General features: G+C 44.2%; 1 protein-coding gene across 2 annotated transcripts in view; it reads right to left on the minus strand.

Annotated features, from left to right (window-relative positions):
• The window catches only part of LOC137439717 (afadin), a 90,975-nt gene that overhangs the window by 64,682 nt on the left and 1,395 nt on the right, over positions 1 to 24,898 (minus strand). For both annotated transcript variants that reach the window (XM_068135752.2, XM_068135753.2), the window contains exons 2-6: positions 8,478 to 8,676; positions 8,110 to 8,207; positions 7,867 to 7,979; positions 7,314 to 7,408; positions 1,387 to 1,541 (exon numbers count right to left, since the gene is read on the minus strand). In XM_068135752.2, coding sequence (XP_067991853.2) covers positions 1,387 to 1,541; positions 7,314 to 7,408; positions 7,867 to 7,979; positions 8,110 to 8,207; positions 8,478 to 8,676 — 660 coding nt within the window. The remainder of the gene's footprint in view (positions 1 to 1,386; positions 1,542 to 7,313; positions 7,409 to 7,866; positions 7,980 to 8,109; positions 8,208 to 8,477; positions 8,677 to 24,898) is intronic.

Raw genomic sequence — 24,898 nt, forward strand, 5'->3', positions numbered from 1 at the left:
GATAATAGGATTTAGTTTTTAGTTTTTGTAGTGATTCTTCATAATTGAGAGGTCGGGCCAAAAACAATATACTGTACTGTATAGCGTAATATCTCAAAAAAGTTATGGACAGGTTATGACAAAACTTGGTGCACAGGTTGGTTATGCGACAAGGACAAATTGATTAGATTTTGTTGAAGATCCGGATACGGATAATAGGATTTAGTTTTTAGTTTTTGTAGTGATTCTTCATAACTGAGAGGTCGGGCCAAAAACAATATACTGTACTGTATAGCGTAATATCTCAAAAAAGTTATGGACAGGTTATGACAAAACTTGGTAGACAGGTTGGTTATGTGACAAGGACAAATTGATTAGATTTTGTTGAATATCCGGATTCGGATAATAGGATTTAGTTTTTAGTTTTTGTAGTGATTCTTCATAATTGAGAGGTCGGGTCAAAAACTATATAAAGCACAATATCTCAAAAGGTTGTGACAAAACTTGGTGGATGAGTTGGTATGTGACAAGAATATGTGACAACAACAAGCCGATTATATTTTGGTTCAAGTCCCGATTCAAATCCGGCCTATCAGTGGATACAACGTAAACTGTTCAGCCTGGTGGAGGCTGTTTTACCGAGTACTGTTCTCATTACTCTATTTGATCACTATTCAGGATACATATCATTAATATAATGAAAATATGGCGAAATTCTGACCGGATATCCCACATTCCACCTACAGAGCCCAGGCATCTTCTGCTATATAAGAGAGATGTTGGTCTGTGTGTGTCTGTGTGTGTGTGTGTCTGTCTGTCTGTGTATTGATAAAAAAATTGAAGAAAAAAAAGTTCGTTTAAAAAAAAAAATCGCTTGATAGTGCCGAAGCCTTTTAAAATTAATGACGGTTATATACAAGTACACATTCGCATAAATAAAAAAAAAACAATCAAAACATTTGAACACAAATAAATCAAACAATTCCAGAAGTGCACGAATTTGGCAGTGTGGCTTCTTCTTCTTCCTGATCGGCATCACACTTAACGCAGAAACGGGATGAACGCCACATTCACCAGCATATATTTAACTAAAAGGTGATGAATCCCCTACCTCTCCTTCCTCCCCCCCTCCCTCCCTTCCCCCTCCCCTTCCCCTCCTCCCTCCCTCCCCCTTCCTCCACCCCCCCCCCCTTGTTGGCAACGCCGGGTACCTCTGCTAGTTTGTAATAAATTGATGAAAACAACAGTTTAAATCACTCTGTAGCAGATGAGTGTGATGAGTTACCATTGCAAGATATTAAAACCATTAATAACGTGCAGCCAATCAATGACAGTGTGTACATTCGGTTTCTCGGTTAGAAGGCACGCGGTGGATGTGAAGCACAGGTTGCAAATGCAGCATCACACCTGAGCGAGGCAGTAGGAGCGTGGCTCATCGCGAACCCCTCGGTGGTGGAGGAGGCGAGTTACAACAGAGTGCGCAGACTCGACCGGAGAGAGCAGCAAAGAGCACTTCCGAGGTGAACTCCCCAGGCACGACGTCTCAAATGACATCATCACACCTGGGCCAGGTCACACGAAGCTTCGAGCACAGGTGTACAAGCATATTTGATGGCACAGCTGTATGAAACACTAGTTTACGTTCACAGGCAGGACAATTGTGATTCTGCAAAATGGAAGAGAGTTTGTTAAAAATTGCCAATTTTTTTTTTTTTAACTTCCTCTTTCTTCGCCTGCTGTGCATTCAGAATGCAATTCGATAGTATGATGGGTATTGCCAATTCCAGAGCAAATGTGGCAATCAAGTGGCAGGTCACATGGCACCTGTAAGTTACTGTTAATGAAAACAAACCTGAAATGTTTATCAGTACTTTCAGAGAGATTTGTCTGTGTTAGTCAGGTTCACGATGTTTTTTCGTTCAAAATTTTGGTAGATTAGCAAAACTATACATTTTTGGAATATCCAGAGCATGACGAATCCAAAAATTAATGTTTACATTTGCGTAGACACCTTTGCGAAAATGCCACTCAGGACAGTGATGAAGATCTGTAAAAGCATATTCCTGAACGGTATAGACCTCGTAGATCCTGTGTATAGGACTTATAGTTCAATCTGATACTACCTATAACTTCCTATAACAACCTATAACTTCAAAGGACTTGCAATATCATGTATTATGTAATACAGTTATATCACAAATATAAAGACAATGGTTTTCAATTACCTTTGTTTGTTGCTTTTCTATAATCCTGAGCACTATTTTGAGGCCTTTATTGGATTCCTTGACCCAGAAAACATAGGATTAGCATATTTAATTAAGTCTCTAGGTTGACTAGAAGCCGAGATCGCGCAAAATATGTATTTTATGGCGGCCATTTTCAAAATCCAAAATGGCGGCCATACAGGTGTCTGTGCAAATGCCAACATTGATTTTCATATTCTCCATGCTTTGAAGATTCCAAAAATGTACAGGTTTGCTAATCCCAAAATTTTGAAAGAAATTATATTTGTTAACATAGTGAACCTGACTATGTCGTCATTTTTCTCAGAGACAGCCAAACAAATCTTCGGCAAACTTTCAGAGGTTCATCCGTGAGTGCCGGGAGTGTTTTAGGCCAAAAAAAAAAAGTTTTTGTAAATTTAAAAGTTACATTTTCTTTGGATTTTTTTTTTATATCGACAAGGAACTACCAAATGATCGATACCCAACCCCATTCTTTGGTGGGTTAAGGAAGTGTCTAGGCCCACACAAAAAATGGACCGGACAACCCCGGGTAACCCTGCTATATAATATATAAAACTCAATTTCCATACAATTAATCTGTAAAGTATACATTACTAGTAGATATTCCGACCACCGGGCTGTTGTAAGAGAGTTTGTTCCCAATAGAGTTTGGAATATTTATGGATTGTGCTAGGAATGTTGTTAAACAGCAGATAGCAGGGACCAGCAGAAATTCGACGCAATGTGAAATGTGACTTTAAGTCCTCAACCCCCTTCAACTTCAAGACCTCAACGCCTCCCCCCATACCTCCAGCTACAGGTCCTCAACTAAAGTCTTCAAAGCCCTTCTACACCGTGAGTCAAACTCTGTCCCCCATTCCCTCTTTCTTCTTCAAGCCATCAACTTCCTCCCACCCAAACCCCAACTCTGAAAGTCTCCAAACCACTTCCTTCAGATCACGTTTTCTTTCCTGAAAGTCCCTGCAGTCTACATTTCCTGATGTCCCTATCCCCTACTGTTGTTGTGCTCCCCTCTGTCACCCCCTCTTGTCTCCTGCTCTCATTGTTATATGTTCTGCTTGTTGCCTCTTATAAGAGCTTCGATAACGTATACAATGTGTGTATGTGCATGTGTGTATGTGCATGCAAGTTGCTGTTGTTGGCTGCTATCTCCACATGTGGGTGGGTTTCAGGAGATGGAACGGAGACTTACCAGATCTCAAAGTATCCGTGTGTGTGTATATGTGTTTTTCTGTGTGTGTGTGTTTGTGTGTGTGTGTTAAGAGAGGGACAGAAGTGTGAGGAACAGAAATGAAAAAACGAGATGTGTGTGTGTGTTGTGTGTTGTGTGTGTGTGTCTGCATGTGTATATGATAGAATTGTGAGGAACAGAGAATGAAAATAACGAGATGTGTATGTCCATGTCTATATATTTTCACTTTATTTTTACCTCTGCCACTGAAGGTGGATGGAGGTTATGTTTTCACCCCTGTCGGTTTGTCTGTGAACAGGATATCTTAAAAAGTTGTAGATAGATTTATGAAATTTGGTGGAGAGTTTCGGTATGTGACAAGGACGAAATTATTAGATTTTGGTGAAGATCCTGATCCTGATCTGGATCTGAGAATTTTGTAAGTGATTCGATCTTCACCATTGAGAGATAGGGCAAAAAACGATATTTAGCACAATATCTCAAAAAGTTGTGGACAGACTCGGACGAAACTTGGTGGACAGGTGGGGGTGTGGCAAGGAAGAATTGCTTCAATTTTGGTGAAGATCCGAATACTAGAATTTTAAATTTTTAAAAAGTGATTCTTCACCATTGAGTGATTCACAATATCAGTTCACCTTAACAATATCCCAAAAAGTTGTGGATGCCTTATAACAAAACTTGGTGGATGAGTTGGATATGTGACAAGAACTAGCCGATAAGATTATGATTCAGGTCTGTATCCAGATCCGACCTGTTAGTGGGATACGAAACGTAAAGTGTTCAGCCTGGCGGAGCTACGCTCCCTACCGCGTGCCATTCTAGTTAGTCTGTGCAACCGTTTGTCTGATCAATGCAAAACTTTAAACATTGGCGGGAATCCCCTTGGAAATATTGTATTGCTAACTCTGATGTTTTAGGCCACATGGTATGGCAGCCATATTGGATGAAAGGAAAAAAATTGGACATCATTTTGTACCCAAATTGCTCATTAACAAAAATTGAAACATGGCATATGTCATCAACTTCCGATGGGTATATAGGGTATATGGGCCACTATAGCTGTGGGCCGTAATAGTAGCGTGGTCACTTAATAATGGTATTTTTTTTTCACTAGGGCATGCCCGTACTATATATATATATAAAGTTATATCCCCCCCCTCTATTTACATGAAATGGTTTGGTCCAAAGCGAACGGCTTGCGAGTCCGGTGACAATCCCCCCCCTCTATTTACATGAAATGGTTTGGTCCAAAGCGAATGGCTTGCGGAGTTTGGTAAATAAATCGCCATAGCTCGGTAACTACTTCTCCGATTAATATGAAACCTTGAAAAGGCACATCCTCGGGTCCCCAGCAATATACCTGGCAAGTTTAAAGTATATCGGACCCGTGGTTGTCGAGAAACAGCGGTCACAGACACACAGACACACAGACATACACACAGAGATTACTGGAATTATAGATAGAAGATAGATAGTGAGCGCACGAGGCAAGACGATGCGCTCTACCGTGTGGAGTGGCGTTCTATTTATGTTAGATGAATGTTATGTTCGTTTGCTATGTTGGACGTTCTAGTTATGTTGGATGAAATTGATGGACTAGTTTGAGGTTTATATATATTTTTTTAAACTTCCGGTAGGTGTATAAACCAGCGACTCTGAGTGTATACACCGCTCGTGTGTGCTAGATAGCCACAAAAATGGACATAACTCGAAATTGCATGAATGTTGATATTTGTTGACGCCACTTGCACTGCAAGACACACTAGCTCTTAAATGAGGTATCATTCAGCATTATACTGTACGCTGCGGTTACGACGTTTACCCCATTCAGACACTATCGTGCACCTTGCATTTATATAGAATATAGGTACGGTATATGGATCAAGTTGCATAACATTTAATGCATAAGAATTGCAATGTGACCTGCTAAATGACCTGCGATTGCATTGTGTGATCCGCTATTACTAGTACGTATTAGGATTGCATTGTGTGAACCGCTATTACTAGTATTAGGATTGCATTGTGTGATCTGATATTAGGATTGCATTGTGTGATCCGCTATTAGGATTTCATTGTGTGATCCACTATTAGGATTGCATTGTGTGAACCGCTATTAGGATGGCATTGTTTGATCCACTATTACTAGTATTAGGATTGCATTGTGTGAACCGCTATTAGGATTGCATTGTTTGATCCACTATTACTAGTATTAGGATTGCATTGTGCATTGATTGCATTGATTGCATTACTAGTATCCAGGTGTGTACCCTGGTTTAGAATAGGTACACCGTATCCCTGCGCATCGTAAGAGGCGACCAAGGGTTGGCGCCAGGAAAGGCATCCGGCCATAAAAACATTGCCTCAAAACAGGGAACCATGATTGTAATGGGGCCCGCAAGGCTAACCCCCGGTCTAGCGGGGAAAATGGCCTTAAAACGATCATTCATATTCATTCATTCATTGTGTGATCTGCTATTAGAATTACATTGTGTGATCTGCTATTACTAATATTAGGATTGCATTGTGTGATCCGCTATTAGGATTGCATTGTGTGAGCTGCTATTAGGATTGCATTGTGTGATCCGCTATTAGGATTGCATTGTGTGATCCACCATTAGGATTGCATTGTGTGATCCACTATTAGGATTGCATTGTGTGATCCACCATTAGGATTGCATTGTGTGATCCACTATTAGGATTGCATTGTGTGATCCACTCTTAGGATTGCATTGTGTGATCCACTATTAGGATTGCATTGTGTGATCCACTATTAGGATTGCATTGTGTGATCTGCTATTACTAATATTAGGATTGCATTGTGTGATCCGCTATTAGGATTGCATTGTGTGATCTGCTATTAGGATTGCATTGTGTGAGCCGCTATTAGGATTGCATTGTGTGATCCCCTATTAGGATTGCATTGTGTGATCCACTATTAGGATTGCATTGTGTGATCCACCATTAGGATTGCATTGTGTGATCCACTATTAGGATTGCATTGTGTGATCCACTATTAGGATTGCATTGTGTGATCCACTATTAGGATTGCATTGTGTGATCCACTATTAGGATTGCATTGTGTGATCCACTATTAGGATTGCATTGTGTGATCCACTATTAGGATTGCATTGTGTGATCTGCTATTACTAATATTAGGATTGCATTGTGTGATCCGCTATTAGGATTGCATTGTGTGATCCACTATTAGGATTGCATTGTGTGATCCACCATTAGGATTGCATTGTGTGATCCACTATTAGGATTGCATTGTGTGATCCACTATTAGGATTGCATTGTGTGATCCACTATTAGAATTACATTGTGTGATCTGCTATTACTAATATTAGGATTGCATTGTGTGATCTGCTGTTAGGATTGCATTGTGTGATCCGCTATTAGGATTGCATTGTGTGATCCCCTATTAGGATTGCATTGTGTGATCCACCATTAGGATTGCATTGTGTGATCCACTATTAGGATTGCATTGTGTGATCGACTATTAGGATTGCATTGTGTGAGCCGCTGTTAGGATTGCATTGTGTGATCCGCTATTAGGATTGCATTGTGTGATCCACCATTAGGATTGCATTGTGTGATCCACTATTAGGATTGCATTGTGTGATCCACTATTAGGATTGCATTGTGTGATCCACTATTAGGATTGCATTGTGTGATCCACTATTAGGATTGCATTGTGTGATCCACTATTAGGATTGCATTGTGTGATCCACTATTGGGATTGCATTGTGTGAACCACTATTAGGATTGCATTGTGTGAACCACTATTAGGATTGCATTGTGTGAACCGCTATTAGGATTATACCCATACATAAGGAACAGCATGGAACTGTAATTCATGTATTTGCTACACATTTTGGGTCTTCCTATTTACATACCAGTTTCACTGGATTCAGTGTCCTCGTGTCCGTTGGATGACGTATTCTGCCCGGTTTCCCCATCCAACAGCAAGCTGCGTAGGCTATGTCGCCATCTTAGAAGAATAACAATAAAAAAAAAAAGACAACTGTAACTACATCGGTAGAAACTACAATACCATTTTCCACCAGACAGAAGGAATAGCGTCAAGAAGAATATTACACGTTCTTGTAAACCTTAGTGTTGGCCTGTTCCCTATGACATCTGAGCACATGATGCATGCTTCTGGCATCTTAGATTTAAATCCAACATATTGTGTGGATTTATCCATCATATACCAAGGATGTAAATCTACCTAAAAACATACTGATATCTCCTTAGGACCTTTTCCTACAAGTGATACTGTGAAATACATACACGAGTTCCTCATGAGCCAAAACTCACTGATTAAAAAAAGAAAAGAAAAAAAACCAAATTATTATTTAAACATTAATATTTTGTGGCAGATTATCAAACCAATAATTACGTTGATCAATAGTCAGACCTGGTAAAACATAGCAAGTCTAAACTCACCGGCTCATCCGTTTGCTCTGACGATTCTTTCCACCTTGACGCAGTATAGCCACCCTTTGGGTGTTTGTGCCACATTGTATGTTCTCCATCTTGGTGTTGTCATCTCCACCAGGCTGGAAAACCAGGGACAAAGCTGCAGGATGGCGCAACAGCTGTATGGCGCGGAGGCCCAGACTGTACGATTTGCTACCGAATGAGCTTTGCTTGAAAAGTAAAAAGGACCACGAGTGTATGAAAACAAACCTCAAGGAGAACCTTGTTCCTCACGAGAAAACGTCCCTCTTTAGGCCAACCCAACTGCAGCAATAATGGCCGTTCAACATCTTCCAGCTGTCGCTCCCCTGTGTGTGCATATATATTTATATTTATTTATTTATATAATGCATTTATGAAAAGCACTCATGCATAATTTTAGCCATTATGATCAAATTCTTAAAGCTTCTATAAAGTTTAACCCACAAAAGAGTGCATCATGTCTGCAGAAATTTGCAATATGTCAAGGTTGACACCACTGCATTTTCCACCAATGGAAGTTCAACCGTCATCGGGCAGCATATCAGGCACAAAGAGGTGCAAGGATAAATCCACACAACCTTGGTTTATAATCTTACCTGTGCCAGGAAGAAGCTCATGGAGGGAAAGGCTTGAGGATCCCCAATCTGAATCTGGCTCAACGTGCAGCTTCTCAGAAAAGAGTCGAAGAGTATCCAGAGTGGTCGATGTGCTTTGGAGCTGCACACACTTCGTTACAGCAACCGCAGTGGTATCTTCCTTGTAACAGAGTTTCACCACACCACAGAAACTCAAGTCCTGTTGGATTTCACAGCTTCAATCAGAATACATTGCAGAAGTCACATATATTGTCTTTTAGCACAAGCATTGTCTGCTTAGTCATCTTCTGCTTCTTTCAAATGCAGCACGTGGTTGTGGGTAGCATCATTTCCTGTGGGTGCAGCAGTACCACTGATGAAAGTAGGAATTTGGAATTTGTTCAGGGAGCTGGAGATAACTTGTCTAGTCTTTATGAAGGATACTGTGGCTGACAGTTTATACCTAGTTCAAAATTCTAACCCAGGCTAGACAGCTTAGAGTGTGTGTACCTCTCGGACATCCTGTCTGCCCTGCTCAGTCATGTTCAGGAGGCAAATCACATCACCATAAAGAAGGACGCAAAGCCATGGTATTTCACTGGGCCGACAACAAACCATTCAGGGCTCTTTGTTGGCAAGATCATTTTTGATGTTGACACAGTGTTGCACCAGAACAAATTGACACGAGTGTTTCAGTGTGACATCATCATCACATTGCAACGTCACAACAATCAATGCTTACTTACATTATCCAGAAGGTTAGCTCACCGAGCAATCCACGTGCAATGCACGTTTGTGTGTGCGTGGTTCTGATACGGAATTGTTAGTTTGTCATCCACTAATGCATGAGTGGTCCCCAGACTTTCTTTATTTTCATAAATGGATATTACCAACTCGGATAAGCCTGGTGTTAGCTTAACGGTTAACGTGGCTGGCTTAAGATCTTATGAAGTGACGTCTGTCAGTTTGTCAACGTTTTAATAGTTTAATTACACAAAACTGATTGGGTTTTTTTTTTTAGGGAACTTGGCGTAAAACTTCTTCATTGTGGTCATTCTTAAGGTTTATCAAAGCCACCTATCCCCACACTCCCATTACAACTGTGGGTCATTGGGGAATTTAAAAGGTCAATAAATGGCCTTTTTGACCATCACTCTCATACCAAATGAGTGATCTCAAACAAAATAGATGATTTTTTTTTTTTTTGCATACAAGATCGAGGCTCGTGAAAGAGCTAACATTAATCACACAAAAAGTCAAACCGACACATAAAACACAAAATAAGGGGAGCGTTAGACAAGATGGGGAGAGAGGGGGAAGGACACAAACACAACATTTGAGAGTAGGGAAATCGAGAGAAATGTGGGAGGGAGAGGGCTTGGGGGGAGGTGGGAGAGGTATAAAACATATGAACACTGCAAGGACTTCCAGGAAAGAAGTTGGAATTTCAAAAAAAGTGTATCTGGGGTGAATTAGCGGGGGGTAGAAAAGATCAAGGTTTTGGATGGGGGAAGATAAGAGATGGTGGTGAACAGCTGTTTTAAAGACCTGGAGGGAGGAGTGGGATTGAATGGAGTGGGGGAGTTTGTTCCAGAGGTGGGAGAAAAGGGGAATGAAAGAGTGAAGGTGAGCAAGAGCCTTGATTTTGGCAGTTTAACCATAAGAGGGTTGCTGGCAGATCTTGTGTGACCTGTACGAATATTTGGGGGACAGAGCACAGAGAGAACTGGGGGAGCAAGGCCGGAGAGGAGTCGGTAGAAGACAGAAAGACCACCAACCTGCCTGCGGTGAGTGAGTGAAAGGCCCTCGGAGTTAGTTTCATTGCAGGAGATTCCAATGATTCTGAAAGCTTTGGTTTCAACAGCGTGAAGCCGAGCTAGGTGTGAGGGAGGAGCACCAGCCCAGAGGGGAGAGCAGTATTCCATTGAGCTGTGGATGAAAGCCTTGTATGGGATGAGGAGCTCAGGTGTGCCAAGGAAGGACTTCGCACGACGGAGGAGGCCCAGTCAGCGACTGGCTTTGGAGGCCAGCTTGGAAATGTGGTTTTCCCAAGAAAGATCATGGCAGCTAGTGAGACCCAAAAGCTTGAGCGACAGAACTTCTTGGAGAGGATTGTTGAGAAAGTAGATGGGAGGGTTTTCCAGTCGGTCCTTTCGGAGAGACAAAGTAAGAGTGTGAGATTTGTCAGGATTGAAAGACATGTTCCACTTGTTTGACCAGTTTGTGATTTTGTCCACGTCTGCAGAGAGTGAGGAGGCTGCAGACTGCCGATCTGAGGGATGAGGAATGGAGCGGCAGATGGTGGAGTCATCAGCAAAGAGATGGAGAGGATATTCCAGAGAGTCGGAGAGATCATTGATGAAGACCAGAAATAGCACAAGGCCCAGAACACTACCTTGGGGAACTCCAGCCAGAACAGGTAGGGGGGAGATGAGAGTAATCCATTCAGGGCCACACATTGACTACGACCAGAGAGGAAGTCCGCAAGCCATGAGTAGAGATTTCCATGGATACCATAGGACGAGAGTTTGGTGAGCAGAGCTGGGTGTCAGACCGTATTGAAGGCACGTGATATGTCAAGGGAGACAGCTCTGATTTCCTGTTTGGCATTGAGGACCTCCATCCATTGTTGAGACAGCAGAAGCAACATGTCCAAAGTAGAATGACCTGGTCTGAATCCAAATTGATGATCAGAGATCCAGCCATTGGAGAAGAGGAAAGATTTGATATCCGAAGCAATGATAGATTCCATGATTTTGCTGATAATTGGGAGCAGGCTGATTGGTCTGTAGTTGCAAGGATCTGTTTTTGCACCTTTTTTGTGCAAAGTGGTAATGTTTGCTGATTTCGAAGATGCTGGCAGATGACCTTTAGCAAAAGAGAGGGTGAAAACAACAGAGAGAGGGTGAGATGGAGCGGCAGAGAAGGATTTTAGGACCCGTGGGCTGACGTCGTCTGGTCCAGTTGCAGAATCAGAGTTGAGGTTTGACAAAAACTTCTCCACCTTGTCAGGAGAGAAAGACACAGAGTCCAGGAGCAGTTGGGTTCGACTGGGAAAGGTGGGAACAGAGAGAGATGGGTTTGGGGCACAAGATTTTGAGGCATACACAGAGTTGAGGCATTCGGCTTTGTCACGCGCGGTGTCAACTGTGTAGCCATTTGAGGTAAGGGAGGGGATGGAGGGGGAACAAACACCAGAAACGGATTTGACCAGACGCCACCAGGATTTGGAGGAAGGAGATAGGTTTGAGAGTTCAATCTTGAGTGTGGAGAGATAGTGCTTCCTGGCACTCCTGAGGGTAGACACACACCTGTTCCGAGCTTGTTGGAAGGAACTGAGATTGCCTTCAGTTGGATTTGCCTTCCAAGAGGCAAAGGCAAGTTGTTTCAGGGCAACTGCCTCCCCACAAGATTCAGTGTACCATGGACGGGAGAAGACAACTGAAGACGAGATGGGACAAATCTGTGCATGAGAGAGAGCAGTTTGCTTTGGAAGAATTCCCATGAAGAATTGATGTCAGAGGCAGTTGAGATGGGAGACCAGTCCAGATGATTGATGGCTGCTTGCAGACCGTGCCAGTCCACCTGAGTGAAATGCCAGACTCGTCGGCGCTGAGGAGTCTCTCTGAAAATAGCCAGAGAGATGTCCACTTTAACAAGCACATGATCAGAAGAACCGATTGGAGCAGAAGAAGAGCAGCAGACATTTGCAGGGAAGTTTGTCATAACCAAGTCCAGAAGAGAAGATACTCCATTGACTGAGATCCGGGTCGGGAAATTGACAGATTGTGTCAGTCCCAATGAGTCGCAGAAGTCCTTTGCTGAGGTGCCATGGCTGGTGAGAGAGGAACCCACACCCAGCCAGCTGGCATGATGACAGTTGAAGTCGCCACATATGAGGAAGAGAGAGTTTGGATGAGTTGATAGAAGTTGGTCCATGTTGTCCGACAGCGAAATGTAAATGGCGTCATCACTGATTGGAGGACGGTACAGAACACATATGAACAAAAGGTGGGAGCGCAGAGGAAGCCGTAGCCAGACGTACTCCTGGGGGTGGGGTGGAGAGAGGGCAGTGCAAGGAGAGTGAGGAAGAGATTTTTTGATAAAGATAGCCACTCCACCACCAGGGCGAGGCTCAGGTCTATCATACCAGAGGAGGGAGTAACCAGGAAGAGATATTAAGGAATCAGAGACATCTTGAAGGAGGAAAGTTTCTGTTAAGCAGATCGAGTCTGGATTGTCAGAAGCAACCTGAATGGAGGGATCAATCAGGTTTGAGCGAAGGCCCCGGATGTTTGAGGTCCATACCGTTAATGAGGAGAGAGGGGGAGCATCGGGTGCAGGACAGGGGAGGGGAGGGGTATGGTCAGATGAAGGATGAGAGGGGGAGGTAGGGAGAGCAGTTGATAGTGTGTCAGAGATTACAGAAGAGTTACAAGAAAGGGAAGGATGAGGAGGACAAAAGGTTTGATGGTGATGGGATGAGGCACAGTGAGGGGTTGTTTGAGGGGGGGGGGGGGGGGAACAGAGGAAAGTTGAAGGTTGGGGGAGGTGGAGGCATGAGATAGAAGGGAGACGAAGTGGGGAGGAGGCAGCTTTGAGGAGGAGGTGGGAGGGGGGAGAATTGGAGAGGAATGTTTGGGGGGGGAGGTTTGAACGGGAGGGGTTCGGGGGAGTTTTGATTGGGAGGGGTGAGGGGGAGTTTAGGAGGAGAGGGGCAAGGGGGGAGTTTAGGAGGGGAGGGGCAAGGGGGGAGTTTAGGAGGGAAGGGGCAAGGGGGGAGATTTGGAGGGGAGGGGCAAGGTGGAGATTTGGAGGGGAGGGGCAAGGTGGAGATTTGGAGAGGAGGGGCAAGGGGGGAGTTTAGAAAGTGGATGATGAATGAAAGACGAACATTTATAACAATTTGGGTTTATTGTGACTTTCAAGTTGGCGATCCGTTTAAGAACGATGGAGGAGGGGTGGAATGAATGTGAATTTAGAGCATGTCGTGAGAAAGAATTGTAAGAGATTGAATATTTTTTGAAGTGGAATGAGTTGAAGAGGGAATTGAAAAAAGCCTTTTAAATAGGAAGAAAAACAGCGTGTTGTAATATACCACTGAATAAAACACTGCAGGGGAAAGTTTAAACATATTTAAAGAGAACCGTGAAGAACAGTCTTATATTCACAAAAATACCAACGGGGAGATGGAGCCTAGAGGGACAACCACGAGTCACGTGAACAGGGGAAAAGGTGGAAGGCAAGGAGATAATGGGGGCGGGGCAAGACAGTGCACGTGGACAGAAGCACATGATGGGACAACTTCACATGTGGAGAAAGGGAAATAAATGTTTTTTTTTGTTGTTGTTTGTTTGTTTTTTTTGTTTTTTTTGGGGTGTGGGGGGGGGGGGCTGAGGGGTTAAAACGGTAGACAAAGAGTAGATGATCGGGGAAGTTTGGGGGAGAATGGAAAAATCTAAGAACCTCGCAAAAACAGCGAAGGAAGGAACAAACTTCGACGGGGGACCGGGGAAGCCTGAGGCAGGGCCGCACACGCGCGGCAAGCAGAAACGATTAATTTATGAAAGATTAACACCGAGAAACTTCCTCGGGACACACTATAGGTTCACACACCGAAAGATAAATGCAGTTTCGACAAAATACAATTGTGAACAATGACTTAACTTTGAAAACGTGGAGAACGTGTACAGCTTCGAAAATCCGAGCCATCGCCGTCAAGATCTCGCGAGATCTCGAATGATTAACTTCCTTTGTAAGTCAGATGAAAAATATGCAGCTCCAGATGAGCTACAGGAATGGTTGGGCTCATAAGACATCTAAGGAATATTTGGGCCACCACTGAAGATGGATGGAGGTTAAGTTTTCACGCCTGTCTGTCTGTTAGCAGTGTATCAAAAAACAATATACTGTACTGTATAGCGTAATATCTCAAAAAAGTTATGGACAGATTATTACAAAACTATGGTGGATGAGTTGGTTCGGCCACAAGAACAAGACGATTCGGTTTTGGTTCAGGTCCGGATCCAGATCCGGTCTATCAGTGTACAAACCGTAAAGCATTCAACCTGGTGGAGGTGTGTGCTCTACCGAGTGCTGGTCTAGTTTTTCTACTGTAAAACCCAAACAACACAACAAGGAAATCGCACATAGTAACTGGAAGAAAAAGATCAAACGTTACAGTGAATAGCAGAAATATATAAATAGAATACTCCGTGTTCTACCGCCTCCTTTCTGATCTTGCACACCATGCACTTTCTGTGCTTTGTCCTCCCCACCACCCTCCCAGGTTTCTGCAGGGCACGCAAGGTCCACCATCAACCCTCTTCTGGGGAAACGAGGTACCTAAATCCAGGATCATTGCTCATCTCCACTCATTTGTTCCTCCTTTTTCCTGCTTGTGGAAGTTGGGTTCCACATTCTTTTCAATCTCATTTTTCTCTTCAGGTCTTCAAGACAGCTGTTCACCACCATCTCTGATTGTCCCCATTCCAAAACCATTATCGTTCCTACACCAGTTAACCCCTAATCACAACTCCACCTCTTTCAAAATTTCCCATTTTCCTTCCTGATTGTTTTCTTCTGTATCCATCTTGTCCACCCCTTGTGTCCTCCCATTGTCCTCACATCCATTCAAAGTCTCTCTCTATTTTGTTCCTCAATTCTGCTGTGTGTGTTTCCCCCTCTCCTTCTCCTGTTCGTTTCGTTCTGTTGTGTCCTGATCCGTTTTATGTTATACAGGATGTTCCCAAAACAACTTTGGTTGTTAATATATTTAGAACCACAAATGATACAACGATACCCTTTGGTTTATATGATACAGAAACTCAAAGTTTTGCGCACAGCCGCACACCATCAATACACTTCAATGTGAGCTCCGTTGGTTTGTGCACAGGAAATCAAGGCAGTACACCAGTTTTGCCATGTTCGGTTCAGCATGCTTGCATCCACCTGTGATGCAGCTATGATCACATCATGCAGCTGTGATACGAGAACGAAGATCCTGCAGGCTTGCCACCCTGGTGTTGTCGACAACATCTTTGACAAATCCCCACAGAAAAAAAACCAAGGGGGATTATGTCAGGCGATCGTGGGGACCAGGCGATTGGTCCATCTCAGCCAATCCAGCGACCTGGAAAATTTTCATTCAGAACGGCTCAAACGACTAAGGCCCAATCAATGAGGGGGAGCGCCGTGCTGTTGAAAAATTATATTGTGTTGCAGGTCTTCAATCTGTGGGAAGGGGGATCCTTCCAACATGTTAATGCAAATTGTTGAGGTCACTGCATCCTCCGCAAAGAAAAACGGACCCACCAATCAGTCATGAAGAAGGCCACACCATACATTGACCTTTGGACTCTCACGTGTGTGTTCAATGCCCTTGAGAGGGCTTTTAGAGCCCCAGATCCTCAAATTATGCCGGTTGACCTTCCTTGATACATGAAATCAAGCTTCTTCTGTGAACATGACCTTTCTCAGGTAATCTTCATCATCCTCTATGCGACTGAGCATTTCCAAGGCAAACGCCTTGCATTTGGCTCCATTATTTGGTTTGAGTTCCTGCAGAATCTGTACCTGTAGGCATGAAGCTTCAATCTTTTATGCAAAATCCTGTGTACAGTGATGGTTGTTAGTCCCAGTTCTCTGGATGTGCGTGGGACTGATTATCTGGGACATTGTTAAAATGATTCACACACTCGTTCAACATCTGCTGCACACTTGTGCTTGGTCGACTGGTACTTTTCTGTTTCTGACAACTTCCAGTCTCCTTAAACCTCCTGTACCGCTCTCTGATTCTAGTCCGTGATGGTGGATTACTTCCATACGTTGTACAGAAATTACGCTGAACTTGCGTGTCGGATTTTCGTCTCAATTAACCATTCGACGCACTGAGCTTTCTCCTGTGGAGTCGCCATTTTATTTTACATGAAAACACGAGACCTCAAAATATAGAAAACTTTATGAGTTTCTGTATAATATAAAATAAAGGGTATCATTGTATCATTTGTGGTACTAAATATATTAACAACTAAAGTTGTCCAGGTCTTTATGGAACTCCCTTTATACCTCCTTCACGCGTCTCTACCCTGTAAATAATTTTTAAAAACCTAGCAAAGGTGAAGTGGAGGGAAATAAAATGATAACAGGCTCATTGGGGTGGGGCAGGGAATGACAAAGTTATGCAAAGAATAACCAGAAGAGGTGTAGAACATTTCACAGAGATATATAACAAGGGACCATAATCACAGCATGGATAAAATAAATAAAAAACACCTTTAGAGGCCATTTTTCCCCGCAAGCAGGGGTTGGCCTTTTTCGGGAACCGTGGTTGTTGTTGTTTTTCGGTCCCCTTTTTGAAGCAATGTTTTACGGCCGGATGCCCTTCCTGACGCCAACCCTTTTTGCCGCCTTTAACGACAAGCAGGGAATTACCAGTGAACTGGTACTCAATTAGCCGACCTCGGAAGGATGACAGGCTGAGTCAACCCCCCTGGCGTTAATTCAGCGATCGACCGGGATTCGAACCCAGGATCCTTGGTCTCTTTTTTATCCTAAGCTGGCACCCTAGCCGCTAGCCCAACACCAGGGGCCCAACACCAGGGACTAGCCCAACACCAGGGACTAGCCCAACCCCAACACCAGGGACTAGCCCAACACCAACACCGCTAGCCCAACACCAGGGCTCATGGATGATATGAGTGAGTCACATAAATCACAATTTCATTCACTTATTGGTGGACATTAAAAGATGAGATGAGTGCAGAGTTGTGTACAGTGTATGAACGGAGACAAAACTTTGCCAGTGTCATACAGGAGCGAGTGCAGCATCGCAGGCCATGTTGGCCTAGTGCTGGCTCCGCTTTATCTTCTGACCGGTCACTCAAAAGGAATGAGCTATAACTAGAGTCTCTGTGTGTCCACCTGTGCTGCGAATACACCACACGGCTAGGCTGTTGGTGGTTTCAGCACATTTGCGGTCGGTTCAGGTTGCTGGAGGAATGTCGGAGCTTCCGGGCAAATTAAAACTGCAAAGCAAGCCACGACAGGCTGACACGTCATGCTACCAAGTCCTGACAGCAATAATTCTTCATATTTTACAAACCTGTTCCTGTACACTAACTTTATAATTCCCTGATATGAGGTTAATATATCTGTAGAATTTTTTTTATTAATATTGAAATTCGCCCTAAACAAGGCTGAAAGACACTAATTTGTGAAGGGCAACATAGAAAAAGAAGAGGAAAAATTAGTAGGACTGTCACCTAGTCCTGAAACAAGGAAACCTCTTCACAGGACCACTGTGCAGGAGAGGGTAACTAGGCCAGGTGGAAAAAAAATAAAGTTTCCTACCCCCTTTGGGTGTTTCTTAGCAGACACCATTTCCGTACTGGATGGCCGTTGGCTCCCTACAGGAGCTCATCCGCCCCTTTTCAAGTGTTGTTTTTGGTCTTGGCAGGGTGTCACAGTCACTCTCCCCACTAGCAAAGCCAGTGAAGGGTGTTGGTGTAGTCGCCAACAACCCGACCATGTGAATGGTAGCAGTGACTGGTAGGGTTACATGTTACCAGTGGTGGTACCAAAAGGCTGACCTGACCGGATCGATATTTTGGATAAACGTGAGCTTGGTCATTGGGAACCCACAGATACAGAGCTTTTCGAAAGTCTACACCCCCTTTCAAAATTTTCAACTTTTGTTCCCTTATAGCCTGGAATTAATTGCATTGAACCAGACCTTTTCCACCTTTATTTACACATCATAAACCACAACTTCCAAGTGAAAAGCAAATTCTACAAGTTTCAGAAAATTAATAAAAAATACAAAGCTAGAATATCTTGGTTGGTTAAGTGTCCACCCCCTGTATTAATTCATGGTGGAAGCACCTTTGACAGCAATTACAGCTGTGAGTCTGTTGGGATAGGTCTCTACCAACTTTGCACACCTTGATTGGGCAATATTTGCCCATTCTTCTGGACAAAACTGTTCAAACCTAGTCAGGTTGCATGGGGAGCGTTGATCTTCAAGTAATGCCACAGATGTTCGATTGGGTTTAGGTCGGGGCTCTGACTGGGCCACTCAAGGACATTTATCTTTTTGTTCCTTAGCCACTCCAGTGTAGCTTTGGCTGGGTGCTTCTGGTCGTTGTCATGTTGAAAGGTGAACTTCAGTCCCAATCTCAGCTTTCTTACAGAGGGCAGCAGGTTTTCCTCTAGGATTTTTCTGTATTTTGCTCCATCCATTTTCCCTTCTATCCTGACAAGTGCCCCAGTCCCTGTTGATGACAAACATCACCATAACATGATGCTGCCACCACCATGCTTCACAGTTTGGATGGTGTTCTTTGGGTGATGAGCTGTGTTGGGTTTGCGCCAAATGTAACATTTTGCATTTAGGCCAAAAAAGTTCCATCTTGGTTTCGTCAGACTACAAAACCTTTTTCCACATGGCTTCAGAATCTCGGGAGTGTTTTTTATGCAGACCTCAAACAGGACTCAAGGTGGGCTTTTTTGAGTAATGGCTTTCCTTCTTGCCACCCTACCGTACAGGCCCGACTTGTGGAGTGCTTTGGATCTTGATGTCACATACACACAGTGACCAGTCTTTGCCATAAAGGCCTGTAGCTCTTTCAAAGTTGCCATTGGCTTCTTGGTGGCCTCTCTGATCAGTCTCCTCCTTGCTTGGTCATTCGGTTTGGAGGGACGGCCTGATCTAGGCAAGGTCTTGGTGGTACCATACACCTTCCATTTCTTGATGATTGTCTTGACTATGCTGCAATGGATACTCAAGGCCTTTGAAGTATTTTTATACCCATCCCCTGATCTGTACCTTTCCACAACTTTATCCCAGAGATCTTTTGAAGGCTCCTTGGTGCTCATGGTTGAGTGTTTGCTATGAAATGCACTACCCAGCAGTGGAACCGTACAGGAAGAGCTGATTACTCCTGCCAGGGAGTAATGCATTCGATCGTGTCCGTGTGTGTGTGTGTGTGCGCGCGTGTGTGTGTATTCGTGTGTTTGTGAACAAGATATCTGGAAAAGTTTTTTGAAGGATTGTTTACCATTGGAAGATAGGGCTCATTTTTTTTTAAGCATTATCTCCTATATATTCTATATTTAACATTGTGATATGAAAATAGTTTTCATATTTGTTGTAAATGTAGTTTAAACTCGTGGTTATGCATTAGAGCGGTGTATTTTGTTAGCAGCGTCGTCTTCAATGTTCTTTTTTTTTTTTCTTCTAATAAAGACGTATTCTGTCATTTTAAAACCACCAAAGTGTGTATTCGGGTTCCCGGTTTCATAAAATATATCGTTTGATACGTGTAATGCTTTAAAACTTTTTTTTTTTTTTTTTTTACCTAAGAAGAGATATCAACATTTAGTTTTACCTCAGCGAATGTCAATCGCGGTGTCAGTATTTGATGAACTTATAAAGACTTAGGTGAGTTATAAGTGTGACCAGCATGTGCACGGGATTCTTCCCAGAAGACTGAGTGGTCGCATTAGCTTGTGCGACTTAAAATGAGCGAGTTTTGTTTTGACGTTTGGGCCAGTTTTACATGTTGTATCCCTAAGGAATGAAACGAACGTTTTCCTGGCCTATAATTTTATTTGAAGTCCCACATGCCTCAAAATACACTCACTTGTATAGAATTGAACGCTGAATCCGAAAATGTAAGTGAAATTGCCTTGTTTTTTTTTTTTAAAGATTATCTTCTATATATTCTAAATATATATCTGTGCAGTGTCTGTCTTGTGTTGTCCTGTCTCGTGTCGTCACTGAACTACTCCCTCAAACTTTTGTGAAATCGTACTATTGCAACTTGACCCACGGCGGGAGTATGCGCTCTACTGAGTGGCGTTCTAGTTTTATTCTGAAATAATCAGAATCACTACAATTTAACACAGGTGGAGGTCAATTAACTTGGTGTGTGATTCTGAAGGTGTTTATTTCCACCTGAGTTAATTTACAATTGATATTATAAGGGGGTGGACATTTATCCAACCAAGATATTATAGGTTTGCATTTTTAATTGATTTCTGAAATTTGTCGAATTTGTTTTTCACTTGGAAGTTGTGGTTTACGATGTGTAAATAAAGGTGGAAAGAGTCTGATTTAGCAATTTAATTCCAGGCTATAAGGGAACAAAAGGTGAAAATTTTGAAAGGGGGTGTAGACTTTCTATAAGCACTGCAGGTGTACATACAAGGTGTTTGTTTGGTTTCCACAGAATGGTGATGAGTAGAGGTTAGAGAATTATGATATCCAAATGAATTTTTTTTTTTTTTTTTTTTTTTTTTTTTTTTGTATACAAGATCGAGGCTCGTGAAAGAGCCAACATTAATCACACAGAAAGACAAACCGACACATAAAACATAACATAGGGAGCGGTAGACAAGATGGGGAGAGAGGGGGAAGGACACAAACACAACATTTGAGAGCAGGGACCGAGAGACATGGAGACATCGAGAGATCTGAGAGAGGGTGAGAGAGGCTTTGGGGGGGGGGGGGGGGGCATGGGAAGGGGGCAGTGGGAGAGGTATAAAACATATGGACACTGCCAGGACTTCCAGGAAAGAAGTTGGAATTTCAAACAAGGTGGATCTGGGGTGAATTAGCGGGGGTAGAAAAGATGAAGGTTTTGGATGGGGGAAGATAAGAGATGGTGGTGAACAGCTGTTTTAAAGACCTGGAGGGAGGAGTGGGATTGAAGGGAGTGAGGGAGTTTGTTCCAGAGGCGGGAGAAAAGAGGAATGAAAGAGTGAAGGTGAGCGGAGAGCCGAGATTTCGGCAGTTTAACCATCAGAGGGTTGCTGGCAGATCTTGTGCGACCTGTAGGAATATTTGGGGGACAGAGCACAGAGAGAGCTGGGGGTGCAAGGCCGGAGAGGAGTCGGTAGAAGACAGAAAGACCACCTACCTGCCTGCGGTGAGTGAGTGAAAGGCCCTCAGAGATAGCTTCATCGCGGGAGATTCCAATAATTCTGAAAGCTTTGGTTTCAACAGCGTGAAGCCGAGCTAGGTGTGAGGCAGAAGTACCGGCCCATAGGGGAGAACAGTATTCCATTGAGCTGCGGATGAAAGCCTTGTATGTGGTGAGGAGCTCAGGTGTGCCGAGGAAGGACTTCGCACGACGGAGGATGCCCAGTCGGCGACTGGCTTTGGAGGCCAGCTTGGAAATGTGGTTTTCCCAAGAAAGATCATGGCAGATGGTGAGACCCAAAATCTTGAGCGACAGAACTTCTTGGAGAGGATTGTTGAGAAAGTAGATGGGAGGGTTGTCCAGTCGATAATGGTAAATATTGCTTGTTTAGTGATGTTGTGGTGTTATGGGCTCACTGTTGTTTCAAATTGTGAAGAATCCATGCTTATGGACGGGTTAATTCCCCCAGGATTACACTGGTTAATTATCAGAATTGGGGAATTTTACTTTGATTTGTAACACCCCTTCCCACCGGGAGTACTGCTATACTATATACATTAGGTGTACCGGAAAGTAATGTCATAAAAAACGACATTACTTTCTGGTACACCGAATATTTACACAGAGAATTGGGATCTTCCCCCCACCCCTGAACCTTCCTTCCCCCACCCCCACCCCTGAACCTTCCTTCCCCCACCCCTCAACCTTCCTTCTCCCCACCCCTGAACCCTCCTTCCCCCCACCCCTGAACCTTCCTTCCCCCCACCCCTGAACCCTCGTTCCCCCCACCCTGAACCTTCCTTCCCCCCACCCTGAACCCTCCTTCCCCCCACCCTGAACCTTCCTTCCCCCCACCCTGAACCTTCCTTCCCCCCCCCCCCTCCACTTGTTAACCTATTTCATCCAGTGGTTCAGGAGTGGATCGAAGTCAAACCCACAAACAGACACCTCTCAAATTCTCGTATGATGATGTGCAATGAGGTATTGGTGGAAAAGCATGTTCGTACAAACTGCGGTTGCAGGGAGTTCAGGGATTACGCAAGCGCCGATTCAAACGAGTCATATTTTATTGCTTTTGGGCAATAACGCAGCACAGCAACGAAGGTGTTTTAACTTACGAGTTGTTTGTTGGTGATTGGTTCACAAGCCGATAACGGTCCACTGCAGGATGAAGGATGAAGGCCGGTCCCCTTAAATGGATCGGGGTATGGCATGCTCGCCATGTGTGGGATGGTGACCATGTGCATGTAGTACTATTGTATTCATTAAAAGGACATTAGCAAATATTGACAAATCGAGCGAGTATGTGGTATTGAAACCTGCGATCGCAACAACATATGATCTACGTGCTCAGATGGGGAACACCAGAAATAAGTGATTGGATTTAACAAACAAAATGTGACATTTGGTCGAGATGTCAAGCATATAAATAACGAGCTACAAGAGATTGTAACGAGTGAAAAATCATGCGAGCCACACACACGTGCACCGAGTGTGCTTTACATCCTCTGTACGGACGTATTATTAAGGTCGATTGAGATGGGTATTCGGTAGAATCAACGAACCCGCTGTACGAGTATGAAAATTACTAATTAAATTATACAATGACTAAACGGATTTAAACGTTCCTGAAGAAATTTGACGTGAGACAATGGTCTCATGACATGAAGGGCAAATTCAAATTAAAACATGGACCCTTTCGGTTACACCCTCGGGTGCTGCATGTCAAAAATGTGTACGAGTACGTAATTTATGGATGAGCACGCAAAGCGAAGGGGCAAAAGGTTTCCGACTCTGAGAGCAAAACCGTGTTCACCGTTAAATGTCAAAACACGATTATGGGAATTTTAGGTAATGGCTCACTGAAATGACGTAACCACAAACTGCCATCCTGGTGACGGTCAGGACCACAAACTGCATTCCTGGTGATGGTCAGGACCATAAACTGCCATCCTGGTGACGGTCAGGACCATAAACTGCCATCGTGGTGACCGTCAGGACCATAAACTGCCATCCTGGTGACGGTCTGGACCATAAACTGCCATCCTGGTGACGGTCAGGACCATATACTGCCATCCTGGTGACGGTCAGGACCACAAACTGCCATCCTGGTGACGGTCAGGACCATAAACTGCCATCGTGGTGACCGTCAGGACCATAAACTTCCAACCTGGTGACCGTCAGGACCATAAACTGCCATCCTGGTGACGGTCAGGACCATAAACTGCCATGCCATCCTGGTGATGATCAGGACCATAAACTTCCATCGTGGTGACGGTCAGAACCATAAACTGACAACCTGGTGACGGTCAGGACCATAAACTGCCATCCTGGTGACGGTCAGGACCATAAACTGCAATCCTGGTGACAGCCAGGACCATCAACTGCATTCCTGGTGATGGTCAAGACCATAAACTGCCATGCCATCCTGGTGACGGTCAGGACCATAAACTGACATCCTGGTGACGGTCAGGACCATACACTGCCATCCTGGTGATGGTCAGGACCACAAACTGCCATCCTGGTGACGGTCAGGACCACAAACTGCATTCCTGGTGATGGTCAGGACCATAAACTGCCATCCTGGTGACGGTCAGAACCATAAACTGACAACCTGGTGACGGTCAGGACCATAAACTGCCATCGTGGTGACCGTCAGGACCATAAACTGCCATCCTGGTGACGGTCTGGACCATAAACTGCCATCCTGGTGACGGTCAGGACCATAAACTGCCATCCTGGTGACGGTCAGGACCATAAACTGCCATCGTGGTGACCGTCAGGACCATAAACTTCCAACCTGGTTACGGTTAGGACCATAAACTGCCATCCTGGTGATGGTCAGGACCACAAACTGCCATCCTGGTGACGGTCAGGACCACAAACTGCATTCCTGGTGATGGTCAGGACCATAAACTGCCATCCTGGTGACGGTCAGGACCATAAACTGCCATGCCATCCTGGTGATGATCAGGACCATAAACTTCCATCGTGGTGACGGTCAGAACCATAAACTGACAACCTGGTGACGGTCAGGACCATAAACTGCCATCGTGGTGACCGTCAGGACCATAAACTGCCATCGTGGTGACCGTCAGGACCATAAACTTCCAACCTGGTTACGGTTAGGACCATAAACTGCCATCCTGGTGATGGTCAGGACCACAAACTGCCATCCTGGTGACGGTCAGGACCACAAACTGCATTCCTGGTGATGGTCAGGACCATAAACTGCCATCCTGGTGACGGTCAGGACCATAAACTGCCATGCCATCCTGGTGATGATCAGGACCATAAACTTCCATCGCGGTGACGGTCAGAACCATAAACTGACAACCTGGTGACGGTCAGGACCATAAACTGCCATCGTGGTGACCGTCAGGACCATAAACTGCCATCCTGGTGACGGTCTGGACCATAAACTGCCATCCTGGTGACGGTCAGGACCATAAACTGCCATCCTGGTGACGGTCAGGACCACAAACTGCCATCCTGGTGACGGACAGGACCACAAACTGC

This window comes from Myxine glutinosa, chromosome 14 (genome assembly GCF_964187855.1).
Source record: "Myxine glutinosa chromosome 14, kmMyxGlut1.1, whole genome shotgun sequence".
Classification (NCBI taxonomy): Eukaryota; Metazoa; Chordata; class Myxini; order Myxiniformes; family Myxinidae; genus Myxine; species Myxine glutinosa.